General features: G+C 43.7%; 1 protein-coding gene across 3 annotated transcripts in view; it reads left to right on the top strand.

Moving 5' to 3' along the window:
- The window catches only part of ADIPOR2 (adiponectin receptor 2), a 43,955-nt gene extending 19,015 nt beyond the window's left edge, over window positions 1-24,940 (top strand). For all 3 annotated transcript variants that reach the window (XM_054282092.1, XM_054282094.1, XM_054282093.1), the window contains exons 2-8: window positions 2,372-2,607; window positions 14,882-15,001; window positions 16,797-16,968; window positions 17,370-17,556; window positions 18,604-18,791; window positions 19,988-20,181; window positions 22,228-24,940. In XM_054282092.1, coding sequence (XP_054138067.1) covers window positions 2,440-2,607; window positions 14,882-15,001; window positions 16,797-16,968; window positions 17,370-17,556; window positions 18,604-18,791; window positions 19,988-20,181; window positions 22,228-22,359 — 1,161 coding nt within the window. In that variant the 5' untranslated portion in view covers window positions 2,372-2,439 and the 3' untranslated portion in view covers window positions 22,360-24,940. The remainder of the gene's footprint in view (window positions 1-2,371; window positions 2,608-14,881; window positions 15,002-16,796; window positions 16,969-17,369; window positions 17,557-18,603; window positions 18,792-19,987; window positions 20,182-22,227) is intronic.
- Window positions 24,941-25,411: the final 471 nt, after the last annotated feature.

Raw genomic sequence — 25,411 nt, 5'->3', positions numbered from 1 at the left:
ATGTAATGGTTATCCCAGCCAAAACCAGCCCAGTACTGTACTGAAATTCTCTCTTATAGGCTGCTTTTTGAATTAAGATCCCCATTAGCTTAATTTCAAACTGTATTTGTTGTTTCTGTGGTGTTCAGCCATCCCATCAGGAAAGCCAGGGATCACATGTAATGGTTACCTCAACCATGGGATATTTCAGCACAGTACTGCCCTGAAGTTGTCTCTTACAGGCTGCTTTTTAAATGAAGGTGTCCATTAGCTTCATTTCAAACTGTATTGTTGTTGTTTCTCTGGTGTTCAGCCATCCCATCAGGAAAGCCAGGCTCCATCACATGTAATGGTTACTTGGGCAGAATATTGGCTCTACCCCAGCCAAAACCAGCACAGTGCTGTACTGCAATTGTCTCTTATAGGTTGCTTTCTGAATTAAGATGCCCATTAGCTTCATTTCAAACTGTAGTTGTTGTTGCTTACTCTTTTCTTTCTTACATCGGTTTTGCCAAATGGCAGTGTGATTATGTCTTCATGTTTCTTGCCTAAAAATAGAATTGTGAATTGGCTGCTTGAAATATGACAAAAACAGTTAAGATTTCAGTTCTGTGGCTTCCTGAATATTTGTTCCTGCTCTTAAAATCTACTTGCTCAACTCCTTCACTGAGCTTCCTGTGTAATGTTGCTAAACCTCCTCTTAATTCTCCTGTGGCTCTTGTGTTTACCAAGTAAACAGCTGTGGCCATTTTAGCTGTTGCATCTCAGATGGAGGTTGTGACCCTCAGTGAAGGCAGCAGGAAGGTGGGGATGCCATCTGCTCTGCTGTCACATTGTCACCTTACCATCCTGGGTGATGAAAGCACTGTGCCATGCTGAACTCGGACAACTCGAGGTATCGTTCAGTTCTGCAGGGTCTCTTACCTGCTCATTAGCAGCTCTCTCCTCTGAGGATTGCCAGGCAGCTGAGGGGGTAGAATATTACAAACTGCTGCAGCAAAAATTAAGCATAGCCCATTTGTCAGAGCTGAGAATGATCTTGCAGTGATCATATGTAAATGAAATGAGTTCCTGTAAGGACAGAATACATTATTTATTGGCTTTTTGGAGGTGACATTTTATTACAAAACTGCCAATATCAATTCCCTATCTTATATTTTTCATTTTCCCTCCTACATTATGACAAATTTCAGCATCTTTTATTGGGCAGTAAAATTCCAATTTAATTATGCATACTGGCAAGTTAAAACTTGTTAGATGGGTTGTCTTAATGTTGTGTGTTAGTCACATCAGAGCACTTAGGTGCTACAGCAATGACACCGGGTGATTAGTGCAAAAAGAATAGATTGTCATTGAGTGATTCTGAAGCCTCAGCTGTGGCTTCAGTCTCAGAGTACATTCTGATGCTTTCTGGCACTCAGACTGCAGAGTTCTCTGGAGATTGTGCTTCCCAAGGCTGCCACTGTCAAACAAGTCTCTCTGAACTGGCTGCTGAAGTGGCACCACACAGGGTGTACAAAACAAATGGGTAACCAAAAATACTCTGGATGAGGGCTCAGATTAACAGTTGTCATCAATTTTCTGTAAATTTGATCAAATCTTTAGCATTTTGAGTTAAATTTACCCTGAATACTTTTTGCAGTGTTGTAAGTGTAGAAGACAGTTACTTTTCTGAGTAGGAGCCACGGGTTATTGTTTTCTGGGGGATTTACCTGTTTTTGATTGCTCTGATGGAGTGAACAGTGTTTAAATTTGTCTGCTCTAATTTCTTGCACAAGTAAAGATACAAACCCATTCCTTGCAGTGATTGTGACCATGTTAATTTAAGCAAGGGAAGCATAATCACACTGTGTACTACTGCCCTCCTTGCACTCTGTCTAAAATTAGTTGCTGCTTGAGCTCTGCTTGAGCTTTGCTTGATTGCTATTACTAGTACTTAATGTCCTAGTTTGGTGAAACCTGGTCTGGATGATTGAGCTTGGGTATGAGCTTCATACCTGCAAAAATGCAGTAATTATAGAGTACCTGTGATAAGTGCTGTATTTCTAAACAATATTAACAGCCTGCTGCTTGCAGTTTTGTAGAAATAATTCATAAAAGGTGACTGTGGTTTTGTAGATTTACTGCTTTTTGGAGCTCACTTTCTGTCACCTTTCAAAGTTGTGTTTAACTTGTGTTAAACCAAGGATATGAAACTGTTAGTGGTCTCAGGATGAGGATTCATTACCCAGCAGTGTAGAAATGTGTGTAATTGATCCCGTGGGATTTTGGGCACATATAAAAGCAGTTGTCATAGCTGTTTGTAGCTTGTAAGCAAGCTCTTCTTCCAGCCAACTTCTGCATTCCTCTTTCTAACTTCATTTGAGTTACACAAACGATTTTGTTCTTTCAGAGCCAAGACATAATCAGCCAAACTGAACCAAGAGGAAAGAGAATATTTGAGAAGGCCTCCAGCATCTCATGAACGAACCAACGGAACTCGATAATGCCGGTTCTGCAGAGCCAGGTCTGCGGCTCAGAAAAGGACACATGTCTGACCCTGCAACCACACAGGCAGCCTTTGAGGAGGACAGCTCTCAAGAGAGCCTTCTTCTAGGGGAGACACCACTGTCTTCTGACCAGGAAAATGTAAGTCATATGATTCATTACCTGTTAGGTTTTCTAGGAAAAATGAGTTTTGACCTAAGCGCTTCGGTGTTGTAATCTAACTTTTGGAAATGTGGACCATGAGCCTCAACCTTTTATTGCCTGCTAAATAACTGTAATAAAACCAGGAAGGTTCCAGAAGTATTCAGTTGAATAAATGTGTGGGAACTTGGGTGACAAGGCTGGGTGCAACTACTTTTACCATCTTCTATGTTTTTATTTTGTCCTCAAAGAAATGGGACTTGTACTGGTTTGTGCTCTGCTGAGAATGCTGTTCATACAAAAAGATTTTTGTTCTGTAATTTTCAATTAATTGGAAGTGAAAGGAGAACTGTTGGCTCTGGCTGCATGTAAGCAGAACCTTGGCTAATTGGTATCTTTTTGATGATTAGGACAGAAAGATCTGTTTGCAAGCATTCTTGCTGTAATTAGACTGAACAGTGCATGATATCTTATCTCAGACAGTAGCCAGTAACAGACTCACAAGGAAGAGCAAAAGGGTGGGGAAGCCCCTTGTGTTACCTCCTAGGACACTCTCCCAGTCTTCAGCAGTTGTTGGCTCACAGATTTTCTGAGCCAGTGGCAATGTCTGCAAGTTTTAGGTGCATGAACCTCTATAAATTTTAGCAGCCACAACATGCAGAAAGGCATCCACAGCTTTATGAGGTGTTCTACAAAGACACAGTCCAAGCACTGGAGAAAAGTACCTTCTGGTTAGAGATTTCCAGAACTGTAATTAATGCTTCTCCCAGGATATATTCAGATGGATATCAGCATAGTTAAGTGGAAGAGGCATTCATCTTAGGCTCACTATCCAGTTTATCATGGATTAATGAGTTTAGTGAATCAGCTCAGTCACAGCAAGTGTGTGGTTTTAGCCAGCAGCAAAAACATGCTGGTGCTGCTTACTGTGTGTTGGGCTGTGGCTGTAATTGCATTTGCCACAAGTTCTGGGTGTTTGCAGGGCCCAGTGTCATGGATCAGCTGACATGAGAACTGCTATTTGCCTTCTCAGCTTGATGAGTTGGAGCCCTTACAGAATTTAGTTCCCAGCATTCTTGTAATGAGAAGTCAGGATTGGTATTCATGTCTAGTGAGCCAAGCCAGTGCACTCACAGTTGTACTGCAATAACTTCTCCAGAACATTCTCAGTATCCTGAAAAGGGAAACACTCAGTCTTTGTCCATTTTGTGGAAGGGTGTGAAGCATGGATTTAAGGTGCAAAGTCTTGGACAAAACTGGTTAGAAAGAGAAAGGTTGAGTTGTGGTAGCAGATACTTTGAATTTACATGTTTATCTCTTGGTGTGCTTGGGATCATCTGCTTTGAAGACTATTTTCATTCTTGTCTCTGACTTTCCTGGTTGAATAATCAGAGTTACCTGTGGATGGAGTACCCAAGGTAAAAGTCCATAATTGATAATGTGCTTTACTTCTTTCTGTACATTGCTTAGCTAAACAGAAATTATCTGGCTGAATCAGTGTTTAATTCTAACATTTTGGCAATGAAACAGTTGAAATACTTTCATTCTCTCTTTCAGGCATTCGTGGCACATGTTGTCTTTTTGATTTTTGTGCTTTCATCCATACAACAAATGTTTGTGTTTTTTTCATTTTGGCTCACTACAAATGTTTGGCTTTCTCGTGTTTGATTTCTCTTTCCTGGTCTCCTGAAGTGCTGTCACAGAAATTTGTTTTTGCCATTTGGATCTTGCTGTTACATCTTAATCTGCATCACTTTCTCTGCCATATATGGCCTTGTGCTTTTTAAAATTTTTTTTCATCCTTTTATTCTGGTCCTCAGTGATTTCTTGGGTTTGTTAGTATGATGCCTTTAAATTGTTTTTGTCTTAAAAGGCTAAATAATTGATGCCTCTAATGGATCATCCCAAAACACTTCGCTGTCAAAAGTGCCAATATTGGCTTGCCAAATGGCCTTTATTATGTGATATTCTGCAGTGTTCCAGATAATCTGGAAATAACATTATGCTATACATCTTCCCCTGCCTTGTGTAAGCCTCAGCACAGCTGTTGCTCAAATGTCAGCTTGGATTCCCTCTTTGCTCTGCTGTGCATTCTGGCTCTGTGCATCTGTCTCAGCAGAGCAACGTGTATTTGTTCATTAGCCTGACTTCTAGTTCAAAAGCCTCACTTGCCTCTGGTCTGGAAGAGATTCATGTTCAGATAACAGTAATGTGAGGATATTGTTCTTGGCTAGGTGGCAATCAAGCTAAACTCAGCCTTATAAAGGTCCCAGGTAGTGCCCACTCTGAATCAGCCACGATGGAGCTGATGGCAACAATTCCTGTTGGATGAGGGAAGGCAGTGAGGGCTGCTGTCCTTTAATATTCCTCTAAATGCTTCTACTTAGGAAAAGCTTTTATCATAGTAAATATGTGTTCTGAAATGTACTGGGCTTAGGACTTGTGGTATTAGTGTAAAAAGATGTGTATTTTTATCCTGTGATAATATGACATTGTTTATTTTCCCAGTGCCTCCTATTACTGTGCTTATATCATTTCAGCTCTTAAAAAAATCTTCTCTATACTCTCCTATACAAGATTCCTTTCCCTACTGTTATATCCACTTCCTGCTCCACTTGTACAAGTAGCTCTTAAGAGGTAGTAGTTGATGAATTTTTGATGAATTATTTTAATAGTCTTTTGTAAGAAGCAAGGCATGGAAGCATGTCATTATGTTGTTCAGAATTAATTTCAATCTTCCTCACAGCTTGCATTGTATACTATGTACTTATAATTTTGATGGACCAAAATATTGGTCCTCATAATAAAGCTTTTTTTTTTTTTTGCTAAGAAAATGCAGTTGATATTAAGAATTAAGATTTACTGCTAAAAGTTTTTTTTTTTTCTGAGGCTTTTGACCCTGGCACCTACCTGAGAGGTTGCATAGCTGTGAACTAAAAATGAAAGATCCTACTTTCTGTAAATTGTGGCATTCAGTAGATACATGTAGCAAAGAATTACTAGCCAAAAGCATAGACCATGCTTATTCAAAATAACAATAACACAGCTGCACCCCTCTGTCAGTGCTGTTAATCTGCCAATTTTATAACAGTTCCTATGAGAAGATACAAATCATGTAACATCAACATCCTTTTTATACCTGAACCTCTCAGTCTGTATTTTGTTCCATAACTCTCTGTTCTCTCCTGGAGTGTAAATATGTCCATAGCTTATCCCCTCTTCCCAGTACCAGTTTCAAGGACTAGATACACATCATGCTGTCTTTAAATGTGAAATTAGTGTAGTGGCAGGTGAGTGGTGAGCCTTCTGTGACTTGGACCAACAGTAACCATTTGTCTGCATGATAAGCACTTGATGATGAGAAAAGCATCAAGCAGAAGCTGCATAATTCTTCTGTTCCTTCAGCAGTTTAAACTTTACCTAGTTTATATTTTCCTTTAGCTAGTTTACAGTACATACTGATAAAGCATTTTTCAGCAGGTATTTCCCTCCTGTGGCATCCTGGATTGCCTTGTCTTTGGGACAGCATCCTTCCTCCTGTCCCAGAGTTTGTGTCTTAACTGCCTTTGTAATTCCAGCAGTGATAGTTCCTAAAGAAATCCCTCCTGCTGTGACTTTGTTAAGCTGACACAATCAAATGCATGTGACTTCTTACCATGTGCTGAATGGGCTCTTTGTGCAGCCCTGGAACCCTGTGCTTGACTCTTTCCCTTTGTGCTTTAACCTGTCAGTGGCAGGAGGTAAACAACAGAACCATTTTCTTTGCTTTTGTTCCAGTCATGGGTTTTCCCCGTGCCTGGATGATGATTGCTTTCATCTTCCATGAAGTTGAGCTGTTGTGCTCTTGGCCTGTGAGGCACCAAAATGTGCCCATAAGGTGCAGAGCTGTTGCTTTGAAGTGTTTGATAACTTACAGTAAGGTTCTGGGGGAGGTTTGTGTAGCCCTCAAGTTGTCTGAATGGGCAGAAGGAATTTGGGTAAATACTCCTGGATTGCTTTTCAGGGAGTATGGGCTTTGAAGGGAGAACTTGGTTGACCTCTTGCAAATTTCATGATATTTCCATGTACTTACAGGAATCTTTCTAGAGCATAAATACCAAAGTGACTTGAAGGAGGAAGGCAGAAGGATGTAACAGAATTTCAGGTACAAAAGAGAATTTTTAGAGTAATTTAGGGTGAGCAAATGACTCAAGGCTTTTAACTTGAATCATAAAACTTAAAGCATATTCTGTTACGGAAGTGTTTACGTATTATCTACAAGAGCAGACTACAGACAGACTTTTGGTTTTGCAGAAGGATGGATGTAAATAAATGGAATTGTTTACTTGACTCCTGGTGCATGCCAGCTGAGTGAAAAAGACAGGTGAAGTCTGGAAGGTCAAAGAGAGACATTTGAGTCTTAAGAATAGTTTTTCTGGGGGGAAATATTTGTAAATTCTGATTAGGTGAAATTTCATCCTTTGCAAATCTACTTGCAAGTTTCAACCAATTTAGCTTTCTTTTCAGTCTGGCATTTTTCTATTGGTTCTTTGGGGTTATGATTGAAATCTTGGCTTTTGCTTCTGTATTTGCCTTCTTCCTCCATTGCATTGCAGGTTTTTTTGGTAAAGTGTGAATGGAAGAGACCTGGTAAAATCAAGTTTGACTTCCCACCAAAGCACATTTCCTTTTATTTTAAAGCTGATTGTGTTCAAATGCTGCTGTTCTGTGGATTTCTTTATCACCTCTCTCATTCCTTCATTTTTGCAACTCTTGGGAAGAAATGTTAATTCTTTGAAAGCATGTGAGTTGACATTTTTGCTTCAGATCAAAAGATCTTACCATCTGCATTTCTCCTTCACTTGCTGTTCTAAGAACTGGAAGTAATGTGAATTTTACTCATACTGCTAGTCACTGAAGTAAGTGCTTGAATACAGTAAATTTTTTTTCTACAGAAAAGCATTTTTGGATAGAGAGGGCAGAATATCTCCAAGTATTCCCACTTAGACAGTATGAAGGCAATGGGCCACGTTTATGGAGATTGTTTCCAGGCCCCACTGGTGCCTCCCTCACTCATTGGTGTGCCTGGGCTATGAACAGACTCTCAGAGCTTGAAATTCTGCAGAAAAGGCAAACTGGTGATCAGTCAGCCGTGCATGGGCAGTGCCCAGGAGGCTGGGAACATGCAGGAATGGCCACTCTCCATGCCTGCTCTGTCTCCCAGAAAACTCTCTCTGAGCACCAGGGAATCTGTCCTGGGTGATGGTTGTGGAGTTGCAGCTGGATTCAGGTTCTGTAACCATTGCTTGCTGTGCTGGGTGTTGAAACTAGGAGAGGGAGGGAGTAGTTCTGTTTATAATTCACTGGCACAACAGTTTCCCTGCACAGGGGTTAGGTTCCATGGGTTTTGCCTTTGTTCTCCTGCAGATCCTATCTGCCTGATTTGGGCAGCAGTGGGGGGGTGTGTCAACCTTTTACAGTGATTTAAGAGAAAAAAATAGTGTTGTACTGCTGGGTTAACTTGCATCTTCCTCCAGCTGCTTCAGATTGATAGACTCTGCTGTTATTTCAAGTTCAGCAGTACACTTTCAATCTCTCTTTGTTTATTTTTGTAACACAGCATTTCTTTTTCCATAAGCCCAGCATGCTTGTTTTCTTTTTCTCTTGTCAGGATTAACAATGGCAGAGGAACAGAAAATGGAACATGAGACTCCTCTGCAGTAGAAACAATTTGTACAGGCCCTTCCCCAAACTACTGCTGAGCACATGTTGGCATTGAGACCCTGGGCCCTTGTAGATACTGGGCTTTGACAGAAAATCAGTATGAAACCAGAAAATGAGCTCAGAGATTCAACAGACCCTTTTCACCTGAAGATATTTAAGAAGGGAGCTAGTTTAATCAGAGTGTTCTAGCAATGCTACAAAAAGTGACTTTGTGCTAGGACTATTTGCTGAATGAGTTTTGAATGTTAGTGCTTGTTTTTAATGAGTGCCAGCCAGCAGTCACCCATGACCAGTTGTGTAAAGCTGTTTTCAAGTGCTGTATTAAATGGACTGTATCTTTTATAAGAAGGTGACCTACAAAAGAAAAACACTGAACTCCAGCAACCTCCAAGTACTTGACATTTTGACCAATGGGCCTAAAGGGGTTTTGGCACTGTGCTAATGAAAGACTTTTTTTGGTCCAGTGACAGCAAAGGCAGCTTTGCACACCCTGCTCAGAGGTTTCCTTTTGGAAACTGGTGTGGCTGTGTTTGCAAGCTTGTCAGGGAGAATGTGAATTCTAAAGGACAAAGCTGTTACTTTAAAATAACTTGGGATGTGCAGAAGCTAGGGAAAGTCAGGGAAAGTTTTATGATGCTGTTTGTTTCCTGTTTATTTCTCCAACTCAAAGAAGAGAAGCTGTTGAAATTCTGAAAAATGTGCAACAGGCTTTTAGGAGAAATGGCATGGCAGCCTGCACTTATTGCTGCTTCCCCCTTACAAAAGGCTGGTTGATAAAAGGTCTGTTGATAGAATGGGCACAGAGGAGTTGCTCCTGAAAAAAAGCAATCTGGCCAGCTGAAAGGGATGTTACAGAACTGCCATTAGAAAAATAACATTTTTATATTACAGCCTTGAACGTGTTTTGGCCATTATGCTGAAAGCTCTCGAGTTACCGAATCTGGCACGCTGCCCCAAGGAACATAAAATGATTTGAATGTCATGTTAAGCACTATTAATAATTCATCTGATGAGATCAAGATAAACAAGAGCAAAAACTCAGAGTCATGTCTAGACTTTGTGACTTCAGTTTAATGTAGGGGATAACAGTGGTATTGTAAATGCAGCAACATATGTTTTGTAACTTGAGTTTTAAGAAGAAAATAATGTATAAATACTGTGTCATATAACATGCCATGACTCAGTGTTAATCAAGACATTTGGTTTTTCTGAGCTGTCTTGCCTGTGTCCCTACCAAGGCACAGAGTTTTGCCAGGGCACTGATCAAGAAGACAGTGGGGGAGTGTCTGTCAACAGCTGAAGGAAGCAGGAATATTAGAACAAATTCAGACTGCATCATGCTTTGAAAATCCCTGTGGTGGTGGGTTTAGGGCACTGGTGACATCTTGCTGGTGAGTTGGCATCACAGACAGCTGAACTTTGAGACATGGGAGTTCATTAACTGCAGAGCTTAATACTACATAGGTGTGTGCATGGTCAGTTGGGCTCCTGGGTAACTGAGTAATGACTCTGTCTGAAAAGAAACTCGAATGCACAAAACCTGTGCCCTTTCTGGGGCCTAGGAGAGTTTTATTGCATTGCTGGTTATCCTGGTTTTGACTGGGACAGCTCATTTTCTGCCTTCTGGCTGGTACAATTCTGTAGTTTGGATTTAGGGTGAGAGTGACATTGATAACACCCTGATGTTTTGGTTGCTGCTGATCAGTGCTAGCCCTAAATCAAGGGCTTTGCAGTGTCTCATGCTGTGCCAGTGAGGAGAGGCACAGGAGGCTGGGAGGGAGCAGCTGGCCTGAGCTGGCCAAAGGGACATTCCAGGCCATGGAGCACAGAGCCCAGTACAGGAACTGGGGGAGCTGCTGGGAGACAGGGTGGGTGTTGGTCACACGGGGCTGAGGGACAAGGTCACCACTTTTTAGGGTAAAAGGTGGCTCCATTCATATTTCAGTTATCTTTTAGTTTGCACACTCAAATGACAACATTGACAGCACTTTCTGAAGTGATGAACCACAACTTGTCACCTGTGCAAGGAGCAGTCATGTGCAAACTTTCTAGAAACCTTTAAACTGACACCAAGAAACTAAAAACCTCAAGAAAATACACTTTGCTTGAAGTCCATTGAACATAGCTTAGTCCAAAGTGGGAAAAATGTTTCCTGGAATATTTTTCTGCAATTATGACTTGACTTTTGACAGGCTTTTCCATAGTAAGGACATTATTAGCCAGCATGTCTGTTAGCAAATTTGAGAGTGATAGTATAGAAACTGTCAGTCTGTGTGAGGAGGAGAAGCTGTTGTAGGAGACAAGAGAAGTATGTTGCATTTACTAGAGCAGGTTTTACTGCACTTTTCTCTGTAACAGGATCTTTGGCTATGTGATCTGACATTTTTGGACTGCATTCAGATGAGAAATGCTTGTACTAAATGTAAACTTTATTTTACCTTTTCTGCTATTGCTATAAAAGTGAGATTTCACTGTTAAACTGACTTAATGATCAGCACTGTGCAATTGAGCTCTTGGGTTTCTTGCTCTTTGTTTGCTCTGGTTCTCTAAGCCTTGGGTTTGCTATTAAACCTTTTTGATCCCTACCAAAATACGCTCTGGAGTTCTTGTTTGGGTGATGGTCTGTCCCTGGAACTGCATTGCCTGGTTCTCCATACAAAGTGATATAATTAAGTCTGATTTCTACCTTTTCATTTACATTCTTGTCTGTCACTGTTATCACAAAAGAAGCTGTAACACTTAACAAAATTAACTGAATATTGATAAACCAGTAAAGCTGATTCCTCTGAATATTTTCACTTGTCCTTCAGATTTATTTTATTCTCTGGTACCATTACTCAACTCAGATTGTGTTTATACATCTGTTGGATAATTTCCATCTCATTGGTACCTGGACTGGTTTTTAGTAGCTTTAGCACTTTGTGAATTTGCAAAGGGAGTAGAATTAAAATTGGAACAATTGCTTGGCATTTCCATAGAGTTAATGAACCAGAGTCCAGACCTTTTAGAGTGTAAGTATCCAGAAGCCATGATTTTTGATTATTGTGAAAGTCTGATTGTAAACATTGCTGCATGTGTTCAGCAGAAGAGTGACAGCTGCTGATTGTAACAAGTTTGCTTGTTACAAACCAGGGGGTTTATTTAAAGATACTCTGAAATGCTCTGAAGACTTCACAGAATTGTTTAGTCAAATCTGAGATGCTTTAAAAGAGGTTGAGTAAATTAGATGATGTAAAAGAACATCTGAAACATCAGCTGAGTGAAAATCCCTTTGGCCTATGGCCTAGAAACTACAAAGGCAAAAGTTATTCTTGAAGCACTTAATTCAGGATATACCATAGCTCATTAAAAGTGGGATTATCAGAGTTTTCTTCTGGGCTCTCATTTCTTGCACAGGTTTAGGCAAGTGATATTATTTACTCAATATGTTTCCCATTTCAAAATGTGATTCTGTGGGCAGGACTTAGAAATAGTTGAAAATGTGTCCTACTAGAATGTGCTCGCTTATGTTGTTATGGTCTAGAATTACTCATGAATTTCTGATACAGTCTGCTGAAGAGGAGAAAATAATGAGTCCTGAGATATGAAGGAAGTTGTCACAGTGGAAATATTACAATATGCTTTCTGAGCAGGAGAGTGGGATTCTTTCTTTCAGTCATTGACTTAGGAACTGCAGGTCAATAGACTCCTTCAGATATCCAAGTGAAAACTGGTTTTGGTGTTTCTCTCCAGTGTAGATTTCTGACTTTAAACAAGCACAATTTACTGTTCTTCCCAGTGAGACACTGCAGGAGGAGTCCAGGGAGGATGGGTGTTCAGAACAGGCCTCCTTTTGCCTCCTTAGCAAGAAAAGGACTAAGAGCTGAGCTTTAGGTTTTTTCCCCTTGAATGCTAATTGTGAAGTTTAATGGCAGGAAGGAGATAGTAAAATCAATTCCATTTTTTGGCAGTAATCTGGACTGTGTATATGATATGAATTCCTTTTATCACCGAAAGAAGCTCAGTAATGATTTGTTTGTAGGCACATGGCCAAAATGCAAAGATTTTGGACTAGCTCAGAAATAGCTGTGCTCTTCAAGCTTTCCAGTCTGTTCAAATTTAAGCCTTCCCATCATTCTAGAAATGGGAGTGTGTGCAGAGGGGGAAATGAACATTTTTTGGCTTTGAGTCACTGGGCAGACTGCAATGAATGCAGGCTTTGATTCTGTCAGGGACCTTTTTTCCTTCAGTCCACCCAGTTGTGTAAATGGAGGGTTGCTGCCTTGTCCCCCCATTTGAGCTGGTTATTGTGTGCTGCTGGGGAGGGAATTCTGGAGTAGCTAAAAGGCACAGCACTGCTGCTTCTTTCAAAGCACTGGCGCTGGAGTGCCAGCCTTGCTTCTCCATAAGGTTTCTTTGTTTTCTAAACTGTGCAGATATCACGAGCATTTCCTCCAGACCTCCATGGCAGGGCACTTAGTCTGGCTGATCTTTACAGCTGCCTTCTAACCCAACCCATTCTGTGTTTCTGTGACCTTGAGTTAATTATTTATGATACTGAAAACCCAGAATCCTAGAGAGCTCCATTAGTAGAAACAGCCAGTGGAATTGACAGCGTGGGGCAGCAATGTCAGTGAATGTTGTTGAGTCAGAATGAAACCAAATTTGCTTTTTATTCCTGTGCCTAGCAGGAATTATGCCTATTTTAGAAGGATATTAAAGCTATTTGCATCTTTCTGTTGCCTGGTGCCTTTCTGAATAGGACTAATGGGCTAACCTAGGCACAGTGAGTGTATTTAATAATGTCTTTTTCTGCTGGAGAATCTGCTTAGAGCTGGTCCATATATCAATCACTGCTGTAAAATACAAGGGATTGTTCAGAGGGATTGTTCACTGGAATCATAAATGAAGATGATTACATGGTACAAGGTACATGGGTTGTTTGTTTAGGCAGTCAAGTTTTCCTAGTGTGGACAAATGTGAGGTCATACATAAAACCTGAAGGATGTGTAGTGTGTATTGCACACCAGAAATTGCATTCTGGGTAAGCAAAATTGGGTCAGGAACTGGGATGGGACCTCTTTGAAAGATGAAGCTTCAGTGACTGCTGCAAGGCTTGGGCACAAAACAGGTATGGACATGTCATTTCCCTGTCAAAACCCCCAAAATATTGAAGGCTCTGGATAGCTCACTGTAGGCTGGAAGAAATTTCCTTTTATTTACTCAAAATGAGAATTTTAAGCAGCTTATTGAGTTAACCTGACAGAAACAGTTACTAAGGCTTGACACCAGGGAGAGAGCTGTAATGTGGGACAGAGGCACAGCCAGCTCCCATCCCTGGCCTGAAAGTTCAGGGCATTCATGTGAACATTACTGATCATAATTTGTAAATAAAGTAAGTGAGGTTATATGCTATATTCTCAGTCACTTTGGATGGTATTATTGATACATCATCTTGATTTTAAGGTTGTTAACCATGGTATGGGAACAGGAGGGGGGAAAGTGTTGTGGGAAGTCTGGAGGAGGCCACTCTCTCTCCGTGCTGGCTGTGGAGCTTCCTTGGCATGGCCAGGGGTGTGTGGCAGCTCTCTGCTTTAAGTCTGGAGGGTGCAAAAAGCTCCTTCTCTCCCTCCTAGCTTCCTCCAGTTGTTTACATTGGAAGTTGAAATGTTGAATAGAGTCTTTGATGGGCCATGAGCATTGTAGGGAGCAAACAGGAATGCAGAGCTTCCATGGCCCCCTGCTTTTCTCCTCCATGGGAAGCTGGAGAGTATCAAAATATGCAGATGATGTGATAAGTCATGCTAGAGCAGAGAAGTACCACACTGTTCCTGTAAAGTTATTAATGATGGGCACCAGCCTGATATCCCAGCTCAGTGGATTATTTTGGTTTTCCTTTTCAGAATTCTCTTGGCACACCCTGAGGATATGGATGTTTCTCTTTATTTGAACTTGGCTTAAAACTCTGATCCCTGTTACTGCTTTTCTTTGATAACTTGCCTTTGTCTAACTGGCAGAAGTTTCATGGTAGTTTCTGAAATACCTTGAAAAATCAAATGAATGAGTAAATTCCAGTACTGGATTACACGCTGAACAGAAGTGTCAGTTAAACAGAATAGATTTTCAGATTTGGAGTGCAAATTGAGGTGAAACATTTCTAACAAGGTAAATGGATTCCTCTCCTTGCCTTACCTTTTATTACCCTGAAATGCCAGATCCATTATGGAGGCATTAACACTGGCACAGTGACATTGAAACATAAAATGGGAGTAATCCTTCCCTGGAGGTGGGGAGGCTGCAGGCCTCAGACTCCATATCTGGGATTTAATGAAGCATGACTTGGAGGAGCACTGCTGGCTCCCAAACCTGCTGGAAACATGTGCACAATGCATTAGACATGTGAGTTCTTCTCACATACCTAAGAATGTAATCATTTTTTTGCTTGTTCTTCTGAATTCTTTTCTCAATGCTGCACAAGGAGAGACTTCTTTATTTGCCAAGAGCTCAAATCATAGCTCTGTGTGGAAAACAGCATCACCTTCCTCTGTTCATCTTCCTACAAAGTGTTTTCTCCGTTTTTTTTCCCCTCCAGTCTTCTGATGATAACAAACACAATGATGAGCCACCTCAAGAAGATGAAGGGTTTATGGCAATGTCACCTCTTCTGCAAGCCCACCATGCTATGGAGAGAATGGAAGAATTTGTGTGTAAGGTAAGGGCACGTGGAAACTGCTGAATAATTTCCTTTTTTAGGCAGCTCCAGTGGGCAGCAGGCTGTACCTGGAGGAGCTGCACTGCTCATGTGAGGGAGAGGAACTTCTCACTGTCCCCAAATGGGCATCCCTTGTTCTAATTACCAATACTGTGCTTCCTCAGCATCTATCTGTCATACAGGATTAAATTGTAGAGCTTGGAACAATAAGGATTTACAACTGACACTCCAAAGCTGATCATGCAACTCAGGTGTGTCCCTTGATAAACACCTGTGAGTGCAAAGCAGAACAAAAGCCTTCTGCTTTGGGGCATTTTGACTTGCAAGGTCATTTGACCTGATTTCTTCAGATTTGCAAATATTTTGCTTTCCCAGCATCACTTGCATCTATTATAAAATAAGCTTTGTCCCTGACTTGAGAACAATGCTGTATTGAAACCATACATAAGTAAATCCATTGTAGATTTTGTAATTGTTGACCTTGGCTCAATTTTTGCTAATTTTTAGAGCCGCTGGGCTGTGTCAGTCTCTGGCCCTCCTTTCTTTCTGAAAGGAATGCTGCCCCTTTATACACTGGTTCCTGCTGGTTTTATGAGCTATTTTTGATATTTTTACAGAGGGACCCTGGTGACTTGGTGGTCTTTTGTGTATGGATCATTTTGATTTTTTGCTTGATATTTTTTGTTTCTTTTACTATGCGTCTTTGCCTCTTTAAAGTATTTCGTAGGGTGGATTGTGTAAAATGAATTCCCTCCTACTGTTTCTACCTCAATTCACATTTTTTGTTTGTGAACTAAACCAGTTATTTCCTTGTTGAATGTATTCAAGAACCCAGTCTTTAACTGGGCTGCTTCTTCTGAATGGCTTTGTTTCGCTTCCATGCACGAGTGTGGAGAATTGATTTAAAAACTCTGAGCTCTTCTTGTTGAAACTGAAATAAGAATGTAGCTTTTTAACCTCAGTGTTTCAGGAACCTTCAGCCTTGCTCCTGTAACTCTAGCCAGCCATCAAGCCCCCAGCAGCCTGCAGAAGCAGCCCCGGTACATAAAGCAGCTCCTGCTCCCCCTGCCACTCTGAAGCCTCCATGTGTCTTGTGTTACTGCAGCAGTGCTGGAACATCTGTGCACACTTATTTCCTGTGGAGCCAGCTGCAAGAATAGCTCTGTGCACAAACCCCCTCTCCCTTTAAAGAAGAAATCCCTTGGAATTGAGAGTCATGAGTCCGTTGCCTAAAGTGCTCTGTCACTGTTTGTGAGCTTGGGGAGCATTTCTTTCCCAGTCTGAATAAGGGGGTTGGACTCTTCTTGCTGGCCTCTCACCATTTCACACTTTCTGGCCCCTGTTAGGGTAGCTTCTTCTGCTAGCCTTCCCCAAATGCTAGCAGACTCAGTCAGGTTGGCCTGTGGTGGAGGAACAGGCTTTTTTATTTATTGGAGAGAACTGGGTGTAGGCTTCTTCAATTAAATGGAGAAGGTGGCCTGTAAAATAATAGAACATGGAAGTGAATTTAATATTTTCTCTTCACCAGCAGTAAAAACACCCAATAGCCTTCCTGTCCAGTGGAATGCTGAAGTATTTCTTTCTCTGCTGGTGCAGTTCATAATGCTGCAGTTTTGAACTGGAAACAGTGACTTTAGCATGTGTAAAACCTTTTCCCCAGAGATGTTCCATCAACTCTCCTCTGTTTACTGTACAGGTTAACTCCAGCACTTGTACTAATGTGGGTTTTCTGACTGTTTCCATGCACTGAAGGAGCTCCAGTGCCTGCATTTCACTGAACTCTTGTATCCCCCAGGTGTGGGAGGGCAGATGGAGAGTGATTCCCCACGATGTGCTGCCCGACTGGCTGAAGGACAATGACTACCTGCTGCATGGCCACAGACCACCCATGCCTTCCTTCCGGGCCTGCTTCAAGAGCATCTTCAGAATACACACAGAGACTGGCAACATCTGGACTCATCTCCTAGGTACTCATCCTGAACCTCATCCAATGGGTTTGTCACTCTCAAAGAAAAGAGAGCAAGACAGAAAGGTCTGTGGGGTTGTCAGCATTATCATTCCACTAGCAACCTGTTAAATTAGCAGCTTGGTATCCCTCTCCTAATTTTATCCCATCAGAATTGGATTGGACTCGCTTCATTATGGCATACTATACAAACAAATGCATTAAACATTTCCTAATCAATAAATTACTGTTAGATCCTTCTTTTCCCAAGTGTGTAGGTGTTAATTGGGATGGCCACAGGAACATGTTTAAGTTGCAGCTTCTCTGAGTTGTGAGAGCCTTGAAGGGAAGAGATGATGTTTGTAGAAAGAAGAGCTCTCAGTATGCATGAGCCTGACACCTCTGTGCCTTGCTGCTTTCCAGGATGTGTGTTCTTCCTTTGTCTGGGAATCTTCTACATGTTCCGGCCAAACATGTCCTTCGTAGCACCTGTGCAGGAGAAGGTGGTCGTGGGCTTGTTCTTCTTGGGAGCCATCCTCTGCCTCTCCTTCTCATGGCTCTTCCACACAGTTTATTGCCACTCAGAAGGTGTTTCCCGGCTCTTCTCCAAGTAAGTGCCTCAGAACAGGGCAGGCCAAATAGGAAACAGGTGGGAAAACAGGGCTGGGATTTGTGCCTGGAGCCCCAGTGTGGGAGTTGTTCATTTCATGACTGCATGTACTTTGGAACAGAGTTGAGCAGAGATTTAATGCAGCTTCTTCTAATTATAGTTTGTTTCAACATGAGTTTTTGTGCTGTCATTTGAGTCTTAAAACTCCATCATTTTCTGCTGTTTGGCAGGCATGTGCTTGCATCTTGCTGCTGTGAGTAATATGCCTTGAGCTTAGTTGCAGGGCTTTGAATTTTTAGTGCAACCGTTACTTCTTGTCATTTCAGCTGTTCTGACTTTGAACCTGAAACTTATGTAAGACAGTTCCACAGTGTGTATCAAGATGTCTTGCTCTCTTGGTTTTACTGCATGTTCTTTTTTTGGCTGGCTGCTGAATATCTGATATTTCCTAAAACTACTCAACCAGGATTCTGTAATCTGCAAGACCACCTCTAAAGTAGCCCAGCAGTTAAAGTCCCCTACTGAAAAATTAACTCCTCCAGCTTTTGCAGGGATATTTTGTCAGGGTGTGGTAAAAAGCAGTGGCCATGATTTCCTTTTTTACATGGGTGCACAAAAAACCAGCGTGGTTGAAAAATTGCAGCATTATTGCACTGTGGTCACTGAAGCTGATGCCCATTTAACTCTTACTTGTCAGATACTGAAGTGTTTGCCTTGGCTGTGTTCTCAGAACACACTATGTGCCCTGTCTTCTGAGGGCTCTTGCAGTGCTTTTTTCCTCATCTGAAACTGAAATGTGAGTTTTCCTCACAAAGCTTTGGTCTAAAGGCATTGCTGATGTCTGTCTCAAAAATGGCCTTCCTGGCTGTCTGTCATGTAATCCATTGCTGTAGGTGGAAGAGTTGCTGTCAGGACCTTACCTGCAACAGTGAGAATAATTTAGTTGCAGTGAGAAGTAGACAGTTGCTCTACTAAAGAAGAGTGTGTAGGTGTGAGGATTTCCAAAGGTTCTCACTTCTTTTGACACTGATTTTTGTTTTCTTCTAGGCTGGATTATTCTGGCATTGCACTCCTCATAATGGGCAGCTTTGTACCATGGCTGTACTACTCCTTCTACTGCAACCCTCAGCCTTGCTTCATCTACTTGATTGTGATTTGTGTCCTGGGCATTGCAGCCATAATTGTCTCACAATGGGACATGTTTGCCACCCCTGAATACCGGGGTGTAAGGGCAGGTAAGACCTGAAATTAACTGCTTTGCTTCTTGACTGCCTTTCCTGCTTCCTGCTTGCCACTTGGAAAAACCACCTTGGGCAGACTTGAGGAAGTTTAATTTTATAGACCTAATATTCTCAAATTGGGAGCTTGGTGGGTTTTCTTTCAGCATTTATTGTACCCAGCTGGATGCACAGATAAGGGCTGGTGCAAGTCCTGGAAGTGCATTGCTGAAATGGACAGTAACACATGCAGTAGGAAAGGTGGTGCAAAGCATTTGTAGCTGCACCTAGCAAGTTTGTTCTCAAAAAATGACTGACTGCTTGGTGTGTGTATGTGTACTTGTTGTGCTTGTGCTTTTTTTTTTTAACACTAGACTCAGACACTAGCAAATCATTGAATTAATGTGAATGATTTGCCTGGATAAAACACAGAGTTAAGATAAAGACTGTTTTTCTCTTCACATCATCAAAAGAACAAAACCAGATTTGGGTTCACATTTTGAGGTAGGAAGAAAGAGAGCTTTAGGGGGCAGCTATGGAATGTGCACACAGCTGAGTTGAATAGTAATATTTCTTGTTTCTTAACCTGCACATGCTGACTACAGTAAATCTAGATTTCCTGGACAGGTTTGGGTACCTTCAGAGCATTCAGCTTTCCAAACTTAAAATCTCTGTACAGGACATGAATATTCCCCCCATGCCCACTGTTTTTACAAGCTTTCTGTCCTTGCTGCTAAAATCTAAACAAATAATCAGTGTTCTCTTGTATGGCAGATCAGATGAGCACAGGTGCTGCTTTTCTGTTTGGTAGGAGTACTTGTGCAGCATATGATAAACAGTCTCTTTGTTGTGTCTCCTTGTCTTGCTCTTGAGCGTGGTGGTGATTGAGGCTCGGTCTGTGTGGTCTCGGTTCCCTCTACAGGCCGAGAGCAGGAACTGGCCTGGCCTCCATTGGAGCTGGCAGGCACAATCAGCACATGAAATACTGCAGCCATCTGCTGGGACCTGTAACTGAGTAGCTTCTGGTATATGAAGGAAGTTGTGCATTCTTTAGCTTCCTTTCCAATAAATCTCTTCTGGGGACCTGCAGCTTCAGGAGCTGTCACCCCTCTGCTGCTTGGGCAAATGCTGAGTTTTCCTCCTGTAGCTTTTGTGTTTTCATTGTCTCCCTTTGCCTTCAAACCTGACTCTCCCACATTTTCTTTGCCTCCCAGGAGTATTTCTAGGTCTGGGTCTTAGTGGGGTAATTCCCACTCTGCACTTTGTCATCTCTGAGGGGCTCCTGAAAGCAGCCACCATGGGGCAGATAGGCTGGCTGGCACTCATGGCATGCCTGTACATCACTGGTGCTGCACTCTATGCCGCCCGCATCCCGGAGAGATTCTTCCCTGGCAAGTGTGACATCTGGGTGAGTCTGTGAGTCACTGCTGAGGAGACCAGGCTGAGAGCTGGTCCCCCTGAGCCTGGAGGATGTTGTGCCAATGTTTTCTTACTGCACCAGAAGCAGTAGGTCTTCAGGGAGGGGCCAAATGACTCTGGGCTCTCTGAGCCTGGCTTAGCTGGTGCCTCTCTTGCCAAGTTGGCACAACCTGGCTGGTCTGAGGTGCCTGCTGATGTGCAGATTCCCCTCAGCTCATTCCTGGATTACTTTAACAGATGGGCAAGGAACTGCAAACATTTGTGTGTGTGTTTGTGTTGAGGGTCCTGCAAAGGCACATCTTTAGCTTGCTTCTGTGCAGAGCAGTACGTGGTCATTGCATTGATGTTCAATTGAGTGTGTTCTCTGGGATCTTCCCCATGTCTGGCTCCTCATCTTGTACAGCCAGTGAAAATGCTGGACAGAGATGGTAGGGTTTGGCCCAGAAGGGATAGTGGGGTGACAAGTGGGTGGGTGGGGAAAACTTGGTATGAGGGAAAGATCATGGAGACTGGAGGAGAAATACCTGAGGAAGATGCAAGGAGAGAAGCTGGGTGGAGCAAGAGTAGAGATGAGGGGAAGCAGATCTTTGGAAGGCCACTGTCCTTGCACTTAGCATAGTTTAGGATCCCCAAAGAAGACTAGAAGTGAGAATGAGACCTGCACCAGTTTGCTTGGTTGGTTTGTTACTATAATGAGCTAAGCTCCAAAAGCACTGGTGTACCACCACCTCTTTCCCAAGCTTCCCATGAAGCCTGCAAATACACATTTGTAGGAATATTTCAGGAGCATTATCCCTGTTGGTATGGCTTCCTTTAGACAAGGGCATGCTTTGCCATGTAGCTCTCTCAGTTTTCATTCTGTTCTACTCCAGTCAGTGTCATCCTGGGCATTCATTCAGAACATCCAGTTGTTTCTAGGTTTTAATACAATATCACATTTGTCTGTTCTGTTTCTCTGTGTTAGAGAAATAAAATACCAGCATGCAGAATCCACTTGGCAAAACTTATCCCTGTGACCAGAGCAGAGTTTGTACCTGTTATCTGTACGAGAGGCCATTTTTGTCCGTAAACCACCAGTGTGTCTTGTGGAGGAACTAATTTTGAAAGTGTCCTGCTTAAGCCTTTTGCCTGAGGTTCTGGCATTCTCCTTGTCCCTTTGTGAAGATGACTTAGAGCAGCTCTTTAGCACATTTTTTGGTTCAGATGACTCTGAAGTGAAGGGGGGGACGTGTGTGTGCAGAGAATTTGATTATTTTGCTAAAGATAGCAGAGGGAGAAGAAGGGATAGTGGGGTGAGCAAGTAGGTGGGTGGGGGAAATTGATATGAGGGAAAGAATCACAGAGACTGGAGGAGAAATACCTGAGGAAGATGTAAGGAAAGAAGCTTTTTGTTTGACCAACTGGTTCAGATGACTCTGAAGTGCAGGGGGAACGTGTGTGTGCAGAGAATTGGATGATTTTGCTAAAGGTAGCAGAGGGGTGGGTTTAGCACACAGCCTGGAGAGCCGTGCTCTCCCGGCACTGCCCGGTGTCACTGTGCTCTCCGGCACTGCCCGGTGTCACCGTGCGCTCCCGGCACTGCCCGGTGTCACCGTGCTCTCCCGGCACTGCCCGGTGTCACCGTGCGCTCCCGGCACTGCCCGGTGTCACCGTGCTCTCCCGGCACTGCCCGGTGTCACTGTGCTCTCCGGCACTGCCCGGTGTCACCGTGCTCTCCCGGCACTGCCCGGTGTCACTGTGCTCTCCGGCACTGCCCGGTGTCACCGTGCTCTCCGGCACTGCCCGGTGTCACTGTGCTCTCCGGCACTGCCCGGTGTCACTGTGCTCTCCGGCACTGCCCGGTGTCACCGTGCGCTCCCGGCACTGCCCGGTGTCCCTGTGCGCTCCCGGCACTGCCCGGTGTCACCGTGCTCTCCCGGCACTGCCCGGTGTCGCTGTGCTCTCCGGCACTGCCCGGTGTCGCCGTGCGCCTCAGCTGAACGCGGCTCCGGGGCCGGGTGGAGCCCCAGCTGAACGCGGCTGTTTCCCTCTGCAGTTCCACTCCCACCAGCTGTTCCACGTGTTTGTCGTGGCTGGCGCCTTCGTGCACTTCCACGGCGTGTCCAACCTGCAGGAGTTCCGCTTCACGGTCGGCGGGGGCTGCACGGAGGAGGAGGGGATGCAGTAGGAGCCGCCCGCAGCCCCGGGGCACAACCAACCAGGAGAGCCGCCGGCACCACGGGCCGAGCGCCGGGCTTAGCTACAGGAATACCTAAGAAGAATCCACGTTTCAGCTGATGAGGCATGGAGCTTCATGGGGATTCTGACTAACCAAGATAAAAATTCTATACCTCAAGCAATGGAATAAATCAATTTGAAGACCAGGAAATTCTGCAAACCTAATTTATTCTTGGGATCTACAGATTGAGCTACAGAGGACCCTTTCCAAATCGGCTTCTGTTCAATGCCATATTTATTTGTAGAAATGGGGAGGGATAGCTTAGCAGTTTCCTTTTTTTTAAAAAAAAAAGAAAAAAAAAAGTCAAGGTTAAATTTATATCCTCTCGGAGGGTTTGGGCGTTGATTTTAGATGCTCTTTTGGGAGAAAAACAAAATGTAAATAAGATTTCTAACTTTCTGTTTAAATAAAATTTATATAAATGTTTTAAACAATGGGTGGGGGGAAAAGGGTTTTTGTAAAGAATGCAACATGCAAGTACCACACACTGTTTCAATTTTGCACAAAATAAACGATTGCAGGAGGACCAGGTAAAATTCCCAGGAGTGAAGCTCGCTGGCCCTGTCGATTTTCCTAGTGGCCAGCATGCCCTGGGCAGTGTGGGGTCCTGGCCAGCACCTGGAGCGGGTTCAGGACGGGCACAAGAGAAGGCTGGGTCAGTCCTGGTGTCGTGCAGGTCACAGTGTGAGCACGTGGAATTGCTCCAGTGCCCGGAAAGGTGCATCTGCTCCCTGCCCCAGCCCGTGTGCAGGGCGAGGTTTGGGATCCTGGATCCTGCACTTGGTTGGTTTGGGTCTCATCAGAGGAGCTGGAGCACGGTGGGATGACTGCATGTGGAATGGCAAACAGTCCAACTCCATCAGTGCCTGCCCAAGCCAGAGGCCCCAGGGAGAGGATGGCTGCCATTTGCAAGCCTGCTTCGTGTGCTCTGAGGGATGGTGGTCATGGCCTGTCAGGAGATCGTTGAGCATGTGAGGGGAAACAGAGGTGGGGTCAAGGTGGACTGGAAAGAGGAAGCTGTGTGCTCCAGGACTGGGAGTTAACAGGCACTGCAGACCTCAGGCACATTACCATGCTGTGTGTCAGGCTCCATATGCCAAGGCAGTTTGCAGGTTTTTCTTTTAAGGAGGAATAGATCCCTATTTTTTTTAATAATTTTTTTTGGTCCTTAGGTCTGCTTTCCATCTGTGCTTCAGCAATGGGACTGCTGGTATTTCTTAAGCCTAAACCTGAGAGTTCAGCTGGATTGCTGTGGTGCAGACACACCTCCTATATAAGGGGAGGCAAATACCCTTCTCCTGTGTAATTGATGTAGCTTGAGCTTTGGAGCCCAGTCAGAAGCCAGACTGCAGGAGAATCTTTGGAGTCCTAAGGTGAAACTTGAGCATTTTGTTTGTTATGGCACAGGTATTGCTTGGAGGCTTTAGCTGGAAATTCAGAGCAATTACCTCTCTCACAGATGAGTTAAACAGCTCATACCGTGCAGTATTTCACAGGGAAGGAAGGCAAAGGGTGGTTGGTTGTTGTGTGGGGTGGTTTTTCGTTGTTGTTGTTGGGTTTGGGTTTTTTTTTTTAGATTCCCTCAAGTTTCAGTTTTCATTCTTCAAGGGAAAGAGATGGATTGGAAAGATCTTCCCATCCCTGGATGTCACAGTGTGTTTTGGGGAGTTGCTTTGTCGCTTGGAGTCAGGTAGGAGCAGAATGCCCTCCTAAAGCTGAGTGGGCATTAAGGCTTCACCCTGGGGTGGAGTGAAGGCTCTGAGAGCAAGGGCAGCTGCAGAAGGAGGGGCTGCAGCAGCCTGCAAGTGCAGAGGGATGTGTTCTCAGCAGGATCCTGACCCTGGGTGCCCGTGGGGCGGGAGGTGGTTTATCCCAGGTCTGTGGTGTTGAAATGAAGGAAAGGGCAGTGTTCCCTTGGATGTAAGGGCTAACAGCACTGGCATCCCAGCCAGGCTGGGGAGGTGTGCTGGTGTCTGAGCCAGGGGTGGTACATATCACAATCAGAGCTGGCTGAAGGTGCTTTGGGATACCTCTGAACAGTACCAGCAGCAGCAGCCTCCATCCTGGATCATCCCAAGTTCACTCCTCCAAGGGTGATTGTAACCTGGTCCTACACAGCACAGAACTATTACAAAAACACAGTACTCCACCTGCTATTCTTAACCCAGTCTCTCTGTTCAAGAAGTTTGTGTGTTCCAATAAAAACAACCTAGCTGTGCACTTTTCTGTAGCTTTTGCTGAGAACTCTTCCCAGGTTGGCACCTGAATGCCTTACTCTCAGCAGTCAGAGGCTTGCTTGCTCTGTGTGCAGGTTATTGCCATAGAATAGTTAGGACCTACAGCTTCTTTCCTTCCCCATTAAATAGTGGCCTTGTTCAGTATATTTCTTTTTAACAATTGCTTACTGTTGGAAGCAATGAAGCACATTCTGGGGTTTTGATGGCTGGGGACTCTGGTGATGGTTCCATGTAAGATGGGATCTTATTACTTGCTGTATTCTTAACTTCTGCTAATAAAAGAACCAAATTGATTATTGTCTGCTCTGGGTCTTCCTGCACTGTGTGGGCATGAGGGCTGGAGGGAAGAGGGGGCATTGCTGGAGACTTTGGTGGTTGTGGGTAAAATTTAAGGTGAGTTGAGATAAAGAAGTTCAGGAGGCTTGGACTTAAATTCCTGGTGCAGAGGAAGTGCCTCCTATCCTGTATGTGTGTAAAGGATTGATCATCTCCTGGTGTGAGGGCTTAGGGGTGGCATGAGTGGGGCTGGACTGGGCAGGGAAGGGCTGGTGGTGCCCAGAACAGCCTGTGCCCACTGGGGCCTTGTGCCTTGTTCCTTGGCTGTCTGTTCCTCATGGCTGGGAACTCCCTGGGAAGGTAACACCCAATCCTGCCCTTGTCTGGGCTCACTGCAGCTCTGGGTGTCCACAGCTGAGCTGGGCTTTTTGTCAGCTCCTTCCCTCAGGGGGAGCGTTCTGCAGTGACTTGTAACACAGACAGCTCCT

Source organism: Melozone crissalis, unplaced genomic scaffold (assembly GCF_028551555.1).
Source record: "Melozone crissalis strain CALT ecotype California unplaced genomic scaffold, PUWL_Pcris_2 ptg000033l_1, whole genome shotgun sequence".
Lineage (NCBI taxonomy): Eukaryota > Metazoa > Chordata > Aves > Passeriformes > Passerellidae > Melozone > Melozone crissalis.
The sequence above is the reverse complement of the archived record's forward strand: the minus strand, read 5'-3'. Positions and strand labels throughout refer to the sequence as shown.